This window comes from Quercus suber, unplaced genomic scaffold (assembly GCF_002906115.3).
Source record: "Quercus suber isolate HL8 unplaced genomic scaffold, Cork oak 2.0 scaffold_128, whole genome shotgun sequence".
NCBI classification, from domain to species: Eukaryota; Viridiplantae; Streptophyta; class Magnoliopsida; order Fagales; family Fagaceae; genus Quercus; species Quercus suber.
The window spans coordinates 1,217,369-1,236,258 of NW_027069591.1; the positions used below are offsets into that span (position 1 = coordinate 1,217,369).

Genomic DNA, 18,890 nt, shown 5'->3' on the forward strand with positions numbered 1-18,890 from the left:
ACAAACAACATAATTTCAAAATGGAATATTCACTATTATTATCTAATAGCCTCCTTTTCTTGTTGTTTTCTCTGTCAATAAAATATAAATAAATGAGCAAACTCCCAGAGTGAAATAAATGGGAATCAAAGACTAGCATAACTTTAGATAGTATTAAATGCAATTGCTATCTAAAACATTATATTTCCGCATTCCTTAAAATATAGAATGAAGGATAAAGATAATACACACTGAAAATCAATCAACATTCAATAACAGACTCTACTCCAACTTAGTTGTATCACCATTATTGAACAAGGCTGGATTATTTTATTACTACATGTTTAACAAAAGCTGAAATATCACATGAAGCCATACTGCAAAATATAAACAGTTGTTTGAACGATTTTATTCCAAGTAGTAGCAGGCTCCTAGGTGTCCCACCAGATAGAATAGAGTCAGAATGTATCACCACATGAAACATAAAATTACCCTCTAGGAGGCATCATGGAGGACCTGATAGCATTGAGAAACTTTCTTCTGAAACTCAAGCTGCTCATATCTCTCATCTCCATATCCTCCTCTCTCTGTAGCTTTCTGAAGATTTACAAAAAACTTCTTAGTCCTAGAAGTATGTAAATCTACACATATGAATGTCTTTGTATATTATGTGTATGTGCATGCGCACTATAGAAGGGTAGAAATTGATGAACTTAAGTATGTGCAAAGGTAATACAACTTGCCCTTGCAAATTGCTTAAGAGAGTGTTGTTTATAGTATAACTTTCCCTAACCTCCCTGAAAATTACAATGGCTTTTGAGTAGATTTTGTGGTGTGTTTTTGTGTTAAAACCTCATTCCCTCTCCTTTGTATGTGTGTTTCTCAAAAAAAAAAAAAAAAGGGTATATGCAAGGGTACATGAGCGTGTGTGTCTGTGTGTATATCAAGTTTATCTTCCACCAGTATGCACAGAAGTAATATGCTATCTCTATAATTGGTAAGGCACATATCATGTAGACAAAAATATTCTTTTAGTCTCTGAAATACGCTTGATGTTCTATCATCGTCCTTGAAGTTTAAAAACAAAATTTTAAAATTTCCTTCATTTCATCCTTCTGTCCATTCATTTTCATTAAGTTTTTTTTGTCAACATGTCTAGCAAAATGCATATTTTAGGGACAAAAATAGAGCCTAGACTATATTTCAGCCATGAAAAAAATATAGTTTAGGTTCTATTTTTGTCCCTGGAATATGACCTAAGTTCTATTTTGTCCCTTCAATTAGACACGTTTGCAAAAAAACATAGCAGTAGTGAATGGAGGACAAAATGTAGATCACTTTAAACTTTCGGTAATGGGCCTAGAACTTGAACAATTTTAAGAACAAAAAGTAACCTGGTATACATTTTAGGGGAAATATATATATATATATATATATTGGTAAACATCAAAATGCATTAAAAACTAAAGAGAAAACACAGGTTCAGGACAAAGCCTGTTGAAGTACAAACCATTAGCATCAAAGTTAAAAAGATCAATAGTGTCCATAGGTGGACAATTGAACAAAAGGAAATCACTACTTTGCTCCACTCCGAGCCATGTGCGACCATCTACACATCTATTAGCTTCCCAAAAGCAGTGCTTGATCTAGACTCGGGGAAGTTGTGCCTTAAGGGACCTGCAATCATCCACCAAGGGGGATATGGCATTATTAGAGTAGTTTGAGTTAACTAGCAAATCAACTATAGATTTTGTATCTAGTTCAATTAGCACAGAAGAGAGATTAAGGTTGAGATATTGAAGTAGCCCATCCCTCAAACCCCATAGCTCTGCAGCGAAGCAAGTGGTGATTCCAATCCTCCTTGCAAAACCACAAATCCATTCCCCCTTCTCATTTCTAATAAGTCCTCCACTACCCGCAACACATGGATTTCCTCTAGAAGACACATCAGAGTTTAATTTAACCCAACCAATGTCAAGTTTCTCCCATCTCACTCTCCTTATAACGTGCCGGTATACCCCTCTAGGGGCTTTGGCACAATAATCAAACTCAATGGCTGTCCGATACACTTCAAACCTGAGTCTACGTTGAATGGGTTTGTTTTGAAAAACTATATCGTTCATGTGTTTCCAGAAAAGCCAAATAGCAAACAAAAAAGTTGTGCTCCACTAGACTCCTCTTGATTTTATAAGTACCATTCTTTTTTAGCCAAGTCTGTAAATCCTTGGAGAAGAATCCACTACTTATCTCACCGGCTCTTAGCTATAGCTAGAAGCTTTTAACTACCTCACAGTCTCTTAAAGCATGAAGAATGGATTCAGGAACTCTGTGACAAAGAGAGCATGTAAGGTTGGTTGAGACACCTCTTCTGACAAGGCACTCCTTCACCCCAATGCTATTATGGCTACACAACCACCCGAAGGATTGGATCCGAGGAAGAGCTTCAACTTTCCACACCCATTGTCCAGGAAATTGAGAGATATCGCTCAGTTGCTATGCTATACACACTTTTTAGCTCAAAGTCATCGTGATTAGAGCCTCTCTAGGCTAGCCTGTCTTCGCCTCTAGCAGCAATCAAAGTGGGGGTGGCCCTAATTTAGCATTAGATCATCTAGTAAATGAATGGACAATCTAGACCAGTCCCACCCATTCATGGAGACCACATCTTCGAATTTCAAATCTTCTTTCTCCCTGCGGAAGAGGGCCTTGGATCACGTTTCTCAAGGAGCCTTCATTGGACCAACAATCCAACCAAAATTTTAGATTACTATCCCTTCCTGGAATCCACTTAATGTCTTTCTCAAAAATGACCACACCTCTTTTCATGGTTGCCCACACACTTAAGCAAGGAAGCTTGTTTTGATTCCTTGAATTGATTCTCTGCCTTGTACAATATGTACTTTTCAATACCTTAGCCCATAGAGTGTGCCCCTCTAAATGAAACCTCCAGTTCAACTTGGCAAGCAAGGATAGGTTTCTTCCTCTGGTTGTGTGCAAATCGAGCCCTCCCTCTCTCTTGGGCTTTATGATTTTATTTCACTCAACCTAGTGCATTTTTTTATCCACTTCCAAAGAGCCCCAAAGAAAATTACGGTTGACCCTATCAATGTTATCCAAAATTTTGTTCGGCAAAGCATTGCATTGCATAACATATACCGAAATCGTTGAAGAAGAGGCTTGGACAAGGATAGCTCTACCTGCAAAGGACATTAGACTGGCTTTCCACCCCGCCAACTTTTGCTTGACTCTATCCAGAACAAAGTTGAAGTCCTGCTTATTAGCTCCTCCATGATTAATGGGAAACCCGAGGTATTTCCCCAGGTTAGGAGTGGATTGAAATCCCAAGATATCACAAAGGGATTCTAGGGTATCCCTGTCTACATTAGGAGAGAAGAAAACTCTGGATTTGCTTTCACTTACTGTTTGTCCCGACTTAGCACAGAAATCATCTAGCACATCTCTTATAGCAACATAGTTTGTGCAGTAAGCTTTCACAAGAAGGACCAGGTCGTCCGCGAAAAAGAGATGAGAGAAAGCTAAACCGCTCCTCGAAGCCTTGATCAGAATCCAGAGTTTATCATTACATTTTTCTTCAACAAGTTGACCCAGGACTTCCATGCACAAGATGAAGATGTAGGGAGATAGTAGGTCCCCTTGGCGGATCCCACGAGAGGGGTAAAAGGCCTCCAGTTTCCCTCCATTAAATAGTACAAAAGTAGACATGGTTGAGATGCAGCTCATGATGAGACGCACAAGATCTCGATGAATATTAGACTTTAAAAGCGTTTCACGAATGAAGCTCCATTCGAGCTTATCATATGCTTTTTCCAAATCCACCTTTATCGCCATGTTGCCCACATTCCCTTTTTTCCTACCAATTGTGAGGATGATTTCCTGAACAATAATCGCATTGTCAACTCCCTTTCTACCTGGGACGAATGTTGTTTGCACTAGAGAGACAAGCTTGTCAAGGAGCTGTCTAAGCCTTGCTACAATGATCTTTGTAACCATTTTATATACCGTATTGCAAAGCCCAATCGAGCGATAATTCCTAAGAGTTTCAGGCCCCTGGACTTTGGCTATGAGAGTAATATTTGTTTATTTAAGTACTTGGGAATTATCTTCTCTTGGAAAATAGTTTTTATTTCCTTCGTCACTGAGTCACCAACAATCAACCAAAAAAGTTGAAAAAACCCGACGTGGAGGCCGTCTAGTCCTAGAGCTTTGATGGACCACATGGCTTTTTTAACCTCCTCTATGGACACCGACTCATACAGGCAGTCCCTCTCGGTATCAGATAAGGATGCTTGCCAAGGGGATTCGGGCAAGAGATGCCAATTTGCCATAAGGTGACCAGTTGTATAAAAGTCTTCAAAACCCTTTTCGAACAAAATCCATGATCTAAGTCTTTCTTGGATCCAATCGCCCACATTATTCTTTATGCAAGTAATTACGTTCCTTCTTCTCCTAGCAAGTGTCAAGACAAGGAAAAAAGAAGTATTGCGATCTCCTAACAACATCCAATTAACTCTAGACTTAAGAGCCCAAAGCTCCTGCTCCTGGTTCAAGACCTCATTGAGATCGCATGGGAGGCTCTTTTCTAGATCAACAAGGATTGGGGAAGGTCTCACTGCTAGACCTTTTTGACAACCATTTAATTTGGCCATTCGCCTCCTTTTCTTAACGAAGATATTCCCGAAATGTTTAAGGTTCTAGTCGGTAGCATTCTTGGTAAACTTCTCCACTGCCTCAACAAGGTGAGTAGATTGAGCCCAAGCACCAGAGACTGCTCTTGGGAAAGACATATCAGAGAGCCAAAAACTTTGGAATTTGAAAGGCCTCTTGAATCTCGTGAAACCTTGGTGGTAAAAATCAAGCAGTACAAGGCAATGATCCGAGTGAACTCTGGTCAGGTGGACAACTCTAGCATTTAGATACATGGTGCACCAGCTCGGATTGACGAAGAACCTATCCAATCTTTCCAATATCAGTCTGGTAACTTCCCTTAAATTTGACCATGTGTACTAGTCCCTAAGAAGCCCAAGTCCACCATATTACAAGCATTAAGGCACTCCTTAAACAGAAGCGAGCGGTTTATATTAACAGACCTACCCCCAAATTTTTCCCCATCTGCAAGAACTTTGTTAAAATCACTAGCAATAATCCAAGGTTTATTATGAAGTTTAGCTACATTTTTAAGGTTATTCCATAAAACCCATCTTTCATTGAATCTAGGGCTGGCATACACAGCAGAAACTAGAAAATCAAAGTTTGAGGGTCTCACATTAACTGTGATGTGAATTTCTAGCTTCATTGTAGCTAGAGGAGAAACCATGACTCTATCGGAGTTCCACAAAACCCATAAGCCACCCGTGTAGCCAATGGTGTCAGTATGGATAGCCCCATCAAAAGGCAACCTATCTGAGATTTCTTTAGCTCTCTTTCCACCTGCTCGGGTCTCCATGATAATAAGAATGGATGGGTCGTGATTTTGGACCAATTGTCAAACATGATTCTAGAAGTTGGGCTTTAAAGTGCCCCTACAATTCCACGCTATGATATTCATGACTAAACAATGATCAGGGGTGGGGCACTTATTGAAGGGTGAAAGCAGTCTCGCTTCCTCCATCAAATTCCATCCAGTCTTCCTCATCAACTCTATTGTCTGCTCCAACCCCAGCATCATCGTTAGCTAGTGCTACAGCACCCCTATCTCCTTCTCTCTGGCGATGATGTGGAGATTGAACACCAAAATTGGTTGAAACACTTGGAAGGATCTTTAACGCATGTCTGTTGCCCATGAAGGCGGTTGCAATGGGCTGATTCTCCAACATTCTTCTCGCTGTGAGACTCAACCCTAGCTCCACTTCGCACAACATCGAGGCTAGGTGGATTTGTGGAATGGTTTCCCCGACAATCCTTCTCACTTCCTCTGGTTCTGGGGTGTCAAACAGATGGTCCACCATGGGTTTTCCATCAAACCCCTAGTCGAGTCTGTGAGTGGCAGGCAACCCGTCTTTATACTCAGTGGCATTAAGAGGAATATCCATTTCCAAGCTTTCCGTAGCTTGTGATTGAACCATCCCAGGACTTGTGTTGGATTTGCTCGAATTTCCTCTATCACAATCGACGGAATTTCCACCACTTTTCCTTCTAATAGAATTGCCCACTTGGCCCCTAGGTTGACTCTTGAATTGGAACTTTCCATTTGGGATATCAGCTAGGTTCTTTGTGGTTAAAGACTCCTCACTCTTAGAATAGCTCACTGAGGTCTTCCTATCTTTTATATTGGCGCTTACATTCATATCAGTGCACGCCCTAGAACGGGCAATTACTTTCTTGCTTTTGATTGAGGCATCATTTATTAAATTCTCTCCCTTTCACTGATAACATCTTCCAAACGCAAGAGAAGTCTCAAAACAAATTATCACAATGGCTCAATGGATAGTCATCCGATTTTACAGAACCATTAAAGTTGGTTGATTTTGGTTCATGAATTCCCTGCATAAAAGGCTATACTTACCATCTCACTTTTTTCCCCCTCCCCTTTTCATCTGTTATTTATTTTCAGATTCAGCTGGGTGAGGTGGTCTTGATAGCCCATAATCTTTATGTACATAAGAAACAATACCAGATGTGGAGCCAACACCACATAAAGCGGTATGTGTGTCTCAAATACAGTTTAGATAAAAATGAACATGATGAAATCTTTCAACACATGGCACACCAGCTCTCAGGCAGGACAGTTCATGCCTTAAACCTATAGAACTCAAAGAACTTATCAAAGAAAACAAAAATCCTGCAGAACTCAAAGAAACACATGTTGATAATATGGTTGAAGTCTTTGATAATTACAAAAGTCAACAGAGTAGTAGCTACAACTTACCTCTGGCTGTATGTCAAGGTACAGTACCAGATCTGGAGCCAGCAACCCAACCTCTAGTGCCTGCAAAAGACTTCTTCTCAAAACATGATAAAATGCATAAAAGTTCATTTATGAACAGTCTGAACAATATCTTCACCTTACACCATTCAACACCAAGTCCTTTGGCAGATGAGAAAGCTACCCCAGAATAGAAATAGTGGTTGACAATAAGGGTGGTTCCAATCTTCAATTTAGTTTCCATCAATGATCTGCATATGCACTATGGCTAACTGAGTAAAAGTCCAACCACAGTCAAAAGTGTTCTTGTGCACATAGTCACTCAAGCTTTTGTCCCAAGAAATAAAATGATCAGCAGAAACATAAAAACCAAGCCCTCTGCCATTCAGGCTTTAGAAATAAATAATATTTTTATTTCTTGTTTAGATTTTCTTTCTTTGGGGTCAATGTGCAAAGTTGAAACAAAAAAATAGAAGGAAAATAAATATAATGGACTGTGTCGGTCAAAGGAATAGGGACCACCTATTATGTACTAATTATAGTTTTCATTTCTTATTCTTTATTTTGTTACTACCCTTTGTTATTTTTTGCTTACTATCACCAAAAGTCTCAAGAGAGAAAAATAAAACTAGGCAATAAGAGAGAGCAAGATGATGTTGCCATAAACACCCAGAAGAACTTGATTTCATTTCAAGCCACAATAGAAAGAGATCATTGATGAGCTTGTAGAAGTGCCAATTAGCAATAGAGGAAGCAACAGATCCATCCATTCCAGGCTTTGGACAACCATGTACCAGACGAGGACGAAAGAGATCCTTGATTTGTAGAAGTGCCGACGAGCTTCGAATGGCATCAATCTAGCTGTTCAGTGGCTAGAGTGCAGATTGAATCAGAGAGAGCAGATTGCATATGAAGATCTGAAGCATTGATATTTTTTTCCTATTCTTCCTTTTTTTTTTTTGGATTTTTTTACAGTTGTGTCTCCATGTTGTCTTGACCTTATTAGAATAAAATTATTATTATTTTATTTTGGGACACGCCACAGACACACGAGCAACAGTGTCCCTGGCATGTCTGTGTCCAACACACGTCCAACATAGACATGTGGGACATTTTGTTGTGTCGGTGTTTCCCATATGGCACATATCTACTATACACATTCTGCATCAAGTGCAGCCAAGATAACAATTCACAAATATTTGTGATATCACATTCTAAAACTCTTATGAAACCACATCCAGTCTGACCATAACTCAAGAAACCACACCGGAAACCTGGATGCTCGGAAATATAGCTATATCCACCCTTGATTTGATTGAAACATTAATAAGATTCTGGGTAATAGGAGATACCCATGTTTGGTTTATTCTAAGGAATGCTATAGGAATTATTTATTTTTCCAATATATACTTGGGTTTATAAATGCAATTTCAAGCGTGTTATCCATCACTTTTATGTGACTTCCTACAAATAAATAATATGAAACATAATGACCCTTTATTTTAGCCCTTTGAGAAAATAAAAATTTTGACACGTGAAGGGTCAAACAAAAAACTGAATCAAGCATGAAGGACCAAAATGAAAATTTTGAAACATGAAGGGACAAAATGAAAAAAGCCCCAAACTTTTAAGAGACAAAAGTGTACTTTAGTCTAAAAGAAAAATAAAAGGTATCTAAAATTCATAGAATCAATAAAAGTGATGAAATTTGATGTCAAGAATGAGATAGAAGCCGAAGTCCACTCTCAAAGTGCTTTCAAATTAGACTTTTAGCCTTGTCATAGGTAATGCCTTTATAATTGTTCCATTCTCCATATTCAAGAACCTTTAGGTTCATAACATTATTAAGCATTGAAGGTTTGCATTGTATGTTTTATTATCAAATTCCAAGATTTGTTTCTCGTTTCCCTTTTAGGTAGGCATAAGAAATAGAACAAGCAAGAAACTAGTATCAGAACAAACAAGGCATTTTAGCCTATAGCCAAAATTCCCCAAACCAGAACACATCAAACAGCATAAAAGTAACATAACAAACCTCTTCTCCCAATGATTTGCACTAAAGAGAAGATGGATCGTGTGATCATCCAATTGTGATTTGTTGGAAAGGTAAGAAGATATCATTTGCCCAACATCTGTACTTCTGTCAAGAAACCTCCATAATTCAGCTGAATGCCCCAATCCCTCCAAGTATGAGAGTAATCTACTAGACTGTGAAGTCTTCCCGCTACGATCCAAGCCTTCTAGAACAACCAAGGCACCTCTTGACTCACTGCTGCCACCACTAAGGATAGAATCTTGGGTATTTTCCATTTGAATCTGCCTAATAGGATACTTGCGAGGAAATTTTAATTGAGACTTCAATGACTTTGCCAAGGCTTGCACTCCAAAATTCCTAGAGAAATAAATGGAATTATTCTCTCTATCATAGAGACCCTAAATAATATAAAAATATTAGTACAAAACTTAAGAAAATCAAATTATAAGTTTTTCACTATGGGGTATTAAAGAAAACAAAAACCTATTCCCAACTGAGCCTAATACACCAAGAGGCTAAGTGGGGTTTTTCATCGTGCAAAGCAATTAAAACAACCATAAAACCCATGAATCAAAGTTGCAATGCTGCATTTCTCTATTGTCCTCTACTTTCTAGCAACCAAATTAATAGTCCTTATTTTCTACTATAGCCAACCAACTTCACTAAAGCATTTAATTAAAACCAAAAATAGAAAGAGTAAAGGAGTGGGGGATCCTTACTTACAAACCTGGAGAATGTGAGATAGTAGGCATGGATCATGTCCCTCCCAAGCCTACAAACTGCAATTAGAAAATACATGAATCAAACAACTCCAGATCGAAATTACTAAAACACACCAAGGATACAGGAGATTGAAATGGATCCATCAATTAACCCAACAGATTAAAGTTTAAAAATCAATCGGCAGTTGGCCAAACAGATTAAAGTTAAAATCAATTATCTATAGATGAGGTGTAATTCCAAATGGCAATTACCTATTTCCAAAATTTATACAAGACTAAGTGCAACTTAAAGTCAATTGGCATGTATCTATCAATCCATCTAATGACCTAATAACTAATTAGAGCACCTTGAGGCAACATGCAACAAATTAAATCTAATGTATAGAGTTTCTTTAGTGTGTTTTTGGATTGTGCCAAAAGAAAAGCTTTCCACGACCTAAAGCACATAATGTGATAAAATTCATCTCACCTTCATCATGGTAAGAAGAAACAAAAAAAGGGGGGAGGGGGGGGGGGGAAGTGAAGGTGTTAAGAGTGAGATCCTCTTGTAGTTTTGGATATTTGTGAGATATGAGTTGATAATGAGGCTGTGGCCTTACATTCCCAAAAGTTAGTGCAGTGCATAGGTCAAATTGGTCTTTATGATTTAAGAAAGTCAGCCTCACATCATGTGCCGTAGAGGCTTTACAATTTCAAGTGCTCTGACCCATAACCTCACACCCCAACATTGGCATGCTCAATTAGAAAGAAATACATGAATTATAATTAAACTATATGTTGGAGAGAGCACCATGGCATAGAGTGCATGCATGAGCCTAATTGAAGTAAATGGCATGTTTTTCAAAAATAATTTAGTAGATATGAAAATAATTATTGACAAAAAATATGATAATCAAGCAATCAATTAATCTGATAAAAATTAAACACAACATATTATATAATCCTCTTTCTTTGTAAAATATTACAATGTGATATTTGATAGCCATGATCAAAATGCAATACATGGTTGGTCAAAATAAATCCAAGGCAGCAAATACAAAAAGCACTAGAATGACAGATAATAAAGTCCATGCTTAACATAAACAAAGAAATGCAATCCTAGAGTATGTAAGGATCATCATTGTCATCGTAAGTTTTGTAATCCTCACCATCTTCCCTGTCTACTTCTTCTAACTTAATATCCTCTCCTCAATAGATTAACACAAGAATTTGTAACTCTCAGCACAGACACTTCATTTGGGGTGCCATACCCATGTCGTATTCGGTGTCATACCCGCCATGTCATGGTATAATCTTTCAGAAATTGCTCATATCTACATGTCATACCACTACCCATTCTCATGTCCATGCTTCCTAGATTTAATACCCTCTCACCAAATAGGAATATGTTCTGGTGACCTCACTCTTGATCTCATGTTGAATCTTTCTACTTCACTCTTCAGCACATTCATTCGGTTCTTCTTATTCTAGTCTCCCAAGCATAATTGTGAATAGGGTTTCAAGGTATTGGTTAAATAATCGATTTATCAGTTAGGTTTACAATTTGAAAGGCCTCAGTTTAATATTGTAAAAATATTTATTAGCAAACCAATCCATTGTCACATAGGTCAAGCTACTGTATTCTAAGTGGTTTAGAAAGGTAAAAGATAACCAAAAATAAATCAAACCTACACGGTCGAAAAAAATTATAAAACTTAGTAGAATCTAAAAATAGCATCCAATTTTAGAAATGAAATTCAAAAGAGTGAGCCACGACTACTCACTCTCAAGTAGTAGCAATGGAAGCGAATGCAGTGCAGAGAAGCTTGTCCTTGAAGTCCGCATCGGCGATTCGAACGACTTTCGTTTCTGGTGGATGAACTGCGGTGGTGCTGTGGTGGTGGGAGAGGGAGAGGGAAGAAGGGTTTGCCTTGGACGAAGGAGGAGAGGGTTTTTATTTTATTTTTGGAAGACTAAAGATAAGTGACAACGTGTTTGTGTTGAGCTGCTAGGGCCTTTTTTGGGGGGGGGGGGGGTGGATATTATAGCGTGACAAATGCGCGCCCAAAACATAATTTGTTGCAACGGTCAATAAATGGCCACTACGAATCTCGTGTGTGATGGATTTTTTTTTTGGTTGGGTTTAACTTTAAAATACAAAATTTTTTAGACCAATGCCGGCTACGACTACAATTTTTTGAATTTTCCTATAAAATATTTTAAAAATATCTAATTTATGCAGTAAAATACCTCTATTTTGAAACTATTTAGCAAAATATCTCAATTTTTGAAATTTAATTTTAACAAAATCGAGTTCCTTGTATATTTTTAAGTGAAACTCGGCAATAGCAATGTCAAGTTCCACTTAAATTTTCAAACAAATTTAAGTAGCAAAATATGCATAGAACCCGACATTGCTAAAGTCAAGTTTTAAAAACAGGTGCATTTTGCTAAATAGTTTCAAAATATAGGTATTTTACTGCATAATTTGTAAATTTCTTGCAAATGCTCATTTTTCCTATTATTTGTGCTTAGGAGACAAATTGGATATTTTTGAAAACTCTTACTAGTATTTGGTATTAGCCCAAATTTCATGTGTAATTTTTGTATTTTACCCCTTTCTTTTAAGTTAAATAATTTGTTTATTTGTTTTAGATATAAATTTGCTTTTTATTGACATGACAAAAAAAATTTGCTTTTTATAGGCTTTAACCAATAAACAAATTTATTGTTTTGGTATAAATTACATTATGCTTGAGAGTTGATAAAGGGAATGAATGGAATAAAATGCAATGAAGATATGGTGACCTATTTTTTTCGGCAAATTATACATTAAGGCTTTAAGCCCAATACTTATAGCTAGCCACAAACAACACATCCCATATCACAAGTCCATCAATGAAAAATGGTATCTAGCCCACTAAATTAGCATTTAATCCTTCTAACCCATGACCCAAGGCCATGGACAAAATTTAGTTTGCAACAAAGGGAGAGACAATATGACAAGTAAGAGAGTGATTTTTCATGGGTGGCGAACTTAATAGCAATCTCATGTTGGCTTGGAAAACATCAACCAAGAGATTAACTGAAGTCTATCAGGCGTGCATGGCTTTTCCCTTTTATTTCCTCTCAATTGTCCATTAATACAAGCTATCATCAATATATATATATATATAGGCAGAGACCTCGTGTGGAAGTACATGAGCTCCTACCATGTGGCGCTCTAATATTTCATTTAGCATTTTTAACTTTTTTTCATTAACTTTTTTTTTTTATAATTTTATTTAAAGATTGGCTATAGTTTAAAATTAAATTAAAATCAGTCCAAACTTTATGAAAAGCCTAAGTCCACTTATTATTTTACATATTATGACCCAAGCATGACCCATCCCCATTAATTTTTTCCCACATTCTCCAAAAATATTGGCTAGCATCATAAAATAGGACACACATTTTGAAAGACTCTCTCTACAATCTTCCTGATAAGACTTTTATTATTAAATGTCACATCAATTCGCTGTTTCCTCTTTCTATCGTGATATTGTATACTTTAATTAGCAAAAATAATTAAATAATTGTGAATTCATTTAGGCTACGTACATATACTCATATTCTTAATTATGTATATTCATAATAATTTTGGTTCTTTTTATTTTCTTCCTCTTAATGCCATGCTTTCACCTATTCTCTGACTTTTTAATAAAGTATATTTCCCTTTGAAGCTAAAACCAAGCGTTGCTTTCTCCAAAATAATATCCCAACTAAGTAATAGAGCTAAGTATACTATAACGCAAAGCAACCCTCTGGGCCAATGTAAGAAACATTATGAACCCATTCAAATCCTATGGTAGAAAGCTATGATTTGTCCAACAAACCAAAGGTGTCTCTATTGCAAATACCAAATCATACCCATTATAAGAATGGAATAATGGGGACCAAAGGGGACAATAGAACATAAGAGAATCAAAAAACACCAATGTATTTTGCTTCCTTCACATTTTCCCCCTCTTTATCTAACTCACATAGCTTTGGATTTATTTTATTTTTATGTTTAGACAGTGATTTTAGTTATGATTTTGTTGATTAATGATTAAATGGTTATCTTAGCTTGGTAATTTATTGATTTAAAATCTTAGTTATAATTTATTGAATTATGATTATGATATTAGTTATGATTTATTGATTTATAGATTTGTAATTAACAGGTGATTTATTGATTTATGATTAGTAGTTTATGATTGATTTGGACTGATTTGGCAATTGGGCCATGTAGGCAATATGCAGGCAAAAATAAATTTGGACTGATTTCAGTGATTCGGCTAATAAATTATAGGCTTAATGAATTGGACTGAATGCAGGCTTAGTTTAGGCAAAAAAAATCTGGGCTTAAATTTTTTTTTTTTTTTTTTTTTGAGGTTGGGCCACGGATTGGGCCCAATCTTAAACGGGGCCCGCGGGGGCTTAATGAATTGGACTGAATGCAGGCTTAGTTTAGGCAAAAAAAATCTGGGCTTGAATTTTTTTTTTTTGAGGTTGGGCCACGGATTGGGCCCAATCTTAAACGGGGCCTGGCTGGGGCGGGTCCGGGGCCCGGAAAAAACCCGGTACCCTAAACGGGCCGGGTTCGGGTTACGGGCCTTGCCCCGAGGTCGGGTTCGGGTATGAAAATATCCGGCCCGAACCCGACCCGTTGCCATTCCTAGCAAAATATGCATAGAACTCGACATTGCTAAAGTCAAGTTTTAAAAACAGGTGCATTTTGCTAAATAGTTTCAAAATATAGGTATTTTACTGCATAGTTTGTAAATTTCTTGCAAATGCTCATTTTTCCTGTTATTTGTGCTTAGGAGACAAATTGGATATTTTTGAAAACTCTTACTAGTATTTGGTATTAGCCCAAATTTCATGTGTAATTTTTGTATTTTACCCCTTTCTTTTAAGTTAAATAATTTGTTTATTTGTTTTAGATATAAATTTGCTTTTTATTGACATGGCAAAAAAAATTTGCTTTTTATAGGCTTTAACCAATAAACAAATTTATTGTTTTGGTATAAATTACATTATGCTTGAGAGTTGATAAAGGGAATGAATGGAATAAAATGCAATGAAGATATTGTGACCTATTTTTTTCGGCAAATTATACATTAAGGCTTTAAGCCCAATACTTATAGCTAGCCACAAACAACACATCCCATATCACAAGTCCATCAAAGAAAAATGGTATCTAGCCCACTAAATTAGCATTTAATCTTTCTAACCCATGACCCAAGGCCATGGACAAAATTTAGTTTGCAACAAAGGGAGAGACAATATGACAAGTAAGAGAGTGATTTTCCATGGGTGGCAAACTTAATAGCAATCTCATGTTGGCTTGGAAAACATCAACCAAGAGATTAACTGAAGTCTATCAGGCGTGCATGGCTTTTCCCTTTTATTTCCTCTCAATTGTCCATTAATACAAGCTATCATCAATATATATATATATATATATATAGGCAAAGACCTCTTGTGGAAGTACGTGAGCTCCTACCATGTGGCGCTCTAATATTTCATTTAGCATTTTTAACTTTTTTTCATTAACTTTTTTTATTTTTTTATTTAAAGATTGGCTATAGTTTAAAATTAAATTAAAATCAGTCCAAACTTTATAAAAAGCCCAAGTCCACTTATTATTTTATATATTATGACCCAAGCATGACCCATCCACATTAATTTTTTCCCACATTCTCCAAAAATATTGGCTAGCATCATAAAATAGGACACACATTTTGAAAGACTCTCTCTACAATCTTCCTGATAAGACTTTTATTATTAAGTGTCACATTAATTTGCTCTTTCCTCTTTCTATCGTGATATTGTACACTTTAATTAGCAAAAATAATTAAATAATTGTGAATTCATTTAGGCTACGTACATATACTCATATTCTTAATTATGTATATTCATAATAATTTTGGTTCTTTTTATTTTCTTCCTCTTAATGACATGCTTTCACCTATTCCCTGACTTTTTAATAAAGTATATTTCCCTTTGAAGCTAAAACCAAGCGTTGCTTTCTCCAAAATAATATCCCAACTAAGTAATAGAGCTAAGTATACTATAACTCAAAGCAACCCTCTGGGCCAATGTAAGAAACATTATGAACCCATTCAAATCCTATGGTAGAAAGCTATGATTTGTCCAACAAACCAAAGGTGTCTCTATTGCAAATACCAAATCATACCCATTATAAGAATGGAATAATGGGGACCAAAGGGGACAATAGAACATAAGAGAATCAAAAAACACCAATGTATTTTGCTTCCTTCACATTTTCCCCCTCTTTATCTAACTCACATAGCTTCCAAAAAACATCCCGTCAAGCATGCAGCCATGCACCATTAGGATTTCACTTTCTCCCTTCCAAACAAACTTTTCTCTTGCTTTATCACCTTATTATGTATGATATTGGTTTCCCTCCTTGCGGACTAAGTTTATGGTATGACAAGTTGAATGTTTTATTGCATATTTCATCTTATCAAGTTAAATGTGGACTTGTGAGGCAAGTACACTTACTGGTTTCAACATGTTTCTGATAGAAGCTTTTACATACTAAGATTTTGGTTTCGCTACCTTGAACGTGCGCCTGTGGACTAAACACTGCTCTGATTTTAACAATTTAAGCACCAACTTGCATAATTAGAGATCAAGAACTCATACGATGCAAAATATCTTATAGTGAGTTGCTTAATGAATCATACAACACCCCTGATTTCAGTGGCGGCTCCAATAATTTTTCCCAAGATGTTCCTTAAGAAGGGCATTTTTTGTAAATAATATCTTCTTATTTCATCATTATTATTAGGATGGTAAGATGATATCTTTTCTCATAGCCCAAGATCTGAAAGAAGATTTTATAAGTTAAAGTCAACACGAATTCGCTTAGAAGATGGAGATGAATCTTGCACAGGAGATGAATCTTGAGTACGTGGTTTTCTTATCAAATATTTGTCCATAATTCTAGTAAAAGAATAAATAATAAACTATAAGTTCATTTGAAATATTAATAAAATTATTAATTATTGTTGTTTAGTTGTTTCGTTAATTTGTTTGTCTTTTATAAACTATAATTTGTTATATTGTTGTTTCATTAATTATAAAATTATTAATTGTTGTTTAGCCTAACATAGTAATATAATTTAATTTGTCTGTCTTTTATAATGTATTGGTTAATTAAATTATTAATTATTGTTTATTAGTTGCTTCTCCCAATTAATTATTGGTTAATAACATGTTTGTTTATTAGTTGCACTGCTGCACTAGCACATAGCCACACACCCATGTGCATTTGCCCTAGCCCCATGCCCCCATCCACCTTCCAATTCAAAAGACAAGCCCCAATGTCCCATGGCCCCCAATCACAAGACTAAAGCCAATTAACTGTATCTCACCAAAATACACCAACACCAATACTAAAAGACAATTAATTTATCTCACCAACGCCAATGGATAGCTCCAAAAACTGGGCAAATATTAATAAAATTTTATAAAGCTAAGCAAATCAAAAGGCAAAAGCAACAAACAATCACAGTTCAAAGTTTGAGAGAGAGAGAGAGAGAGAGAGAGAGTGTGAGTGTGATTTCGTTTTTGAGTTTGATTGTTCAGTGTTCAGATAGAGAGCAGAGAGACTGAGACAGAGATGAAATACCTTAAGGTTGAGGGAGCAGGGAGGCTTGAGGCTGAGGGGCAGTGCCGTCGGGGCGAGGAAGACCGATCTCCGATCCGATGTGTTATGCAGTTCTGGAGCTCGAGTTTGAGGCCCGATCTGGCGATCTCCTTCTTTGTTCGTTGGTTGTTGTCATCCGTTCAGTGGCGGTGATCTCCTTCTCCATCCATTGGGTTAGGTTTTTTTCTCTAGGTTAGGTTTCTTTATTTCTTTCAACATCTATTAGTGTTTGGCCGCCCATTGGTTTTCGATTTTAGTATATTGGGTTTTGGTTTTTTTTTTTTTTTTTTAAATTTAAAATTTTTAATTTATTAGAATCCGTGAGTTTGCTACCTCTATAATCTGTTGGGCTTGTCGTGGGCTTGATGTTGGGCTTGCTGTTTGTTGTTTTTTTTTGAGAATCCGGGGGCTTGCCGCTTGCTCTGTTACTTTTTTTTTTTTTTTTTTCATATTTTAGTTCAAAATCTTTTTTGGGCTTTTTTTTTTTTTTGCTTGAAAGTAGAACAAATAATTATTTATTATTTTTTTTTATAATTTGAGGGTGTTCCTAATTTTTTTAAGGGTAAACAAATAATTTTTTTAATTATTATATATAATTTTTTTTTCAGGTCAAGGTATTCTTGGGAACACCCTAGGCTGAACATGGCTAGGGGCGGCCTAACAAACTTTGAGGCCTAAGGAAATATATTTAAATGGGGCCTTTTCGTTATTACTTAAATAATATTTAACTAGTTTTTAATATTTTTTTTTTTTTAATAACAATCCATTCTTTTTATCTTGTAATATGCTTTTTTTGGGGGGGGGGGGGAGGGGAAGAAATGCTAAAGCTATAAAAAATTTTACTACAAAAAACTTACAAATGATGTAGCAATGAATATTAGTAACACTTCAAGAAGATAATAAATAAGTAATTGAATGAATGATGTTAGAGATATTATAAATTTTACAACATAAGGCTTATAAAGACGTATCATCAATCACAAAAAGTAATTTAAAAATGTATTTAATAGGTTGTTGATGTCCCTAAGTCATATTAATTGCCAGATCAATTTATAAAAGTTTTGAAGTAAAATTTATAGTATTTATAGCATTTTCCTATCTAAATTATTTATTGTGATTAGTGATACATATTTGTAAGCCCTATATATTTAAAGCTGTATTTTCTCAAGCATTATTCAATTCTTTGGAACTTCTTAAAAGTAAAGGAAAAATGCAAAACTTTTTTTTTCTTATATCTCAAAAAAAAAAAATTTAAAAAAATATATTTCAATTTTTGCCCCAGAATTTGGGGCCTTTCTCTAGTAGGGGCTCTAGGCGATTGCCTAAATGGCCTAGGCCTAGGGCTGGCCCTGAACATGGCGCCGCCACTGCTTGACTTCTTCATTATGTCTGTCACTATTAAATGCCATCCATCGCAACATAATACCTTGGTATGTTCCATTGTTGGTACCAAATGCTTCCCACCTCTACTGAACTCTATATTGCTATTTTTTTTTTTTTATATATTATGAACATCATTAATTATTGCTTACTTGTTATACAACGAAAAAACATCTTCCAACTTGTAAAAGTTTTTAACCATACATA

General features: G+C 36.0%; 1 protein-coding gene across 1 annotated transcript; it reads right to left on the reverse strand.

Annotated features, from left to right (window-relative positions):
• Positions 1 to 474: 474 nt before the first annotated feature.
• LOC112021561 (thymidylate kinase) lies at positions 475 to 9,729 on the reverse strand. The gene is made up of 5 exons (XM_065776087.1): positions 9,617 to 9,729; positions 8,898 to 9,254; positions 7,002 to 7,113; positions 6,866 to 6,925; positions 475 to 576 (listed from the first exon to the last, which is right to left on the reverse strand). Exons 2-5 carry the CDS (start codon positions 9,170 to 9,172, stop codon positions 475 to 477), a joined length of 549 nt encoding a protein of 182 aa, XP_065632159.1. The 5' UTR covers positions 9,173 to 9,254; positions 9,617 to 9,729.
• Between the last annotated feature and the right edge of the window lie 9,161 nt (positions 9,730 to 18,890).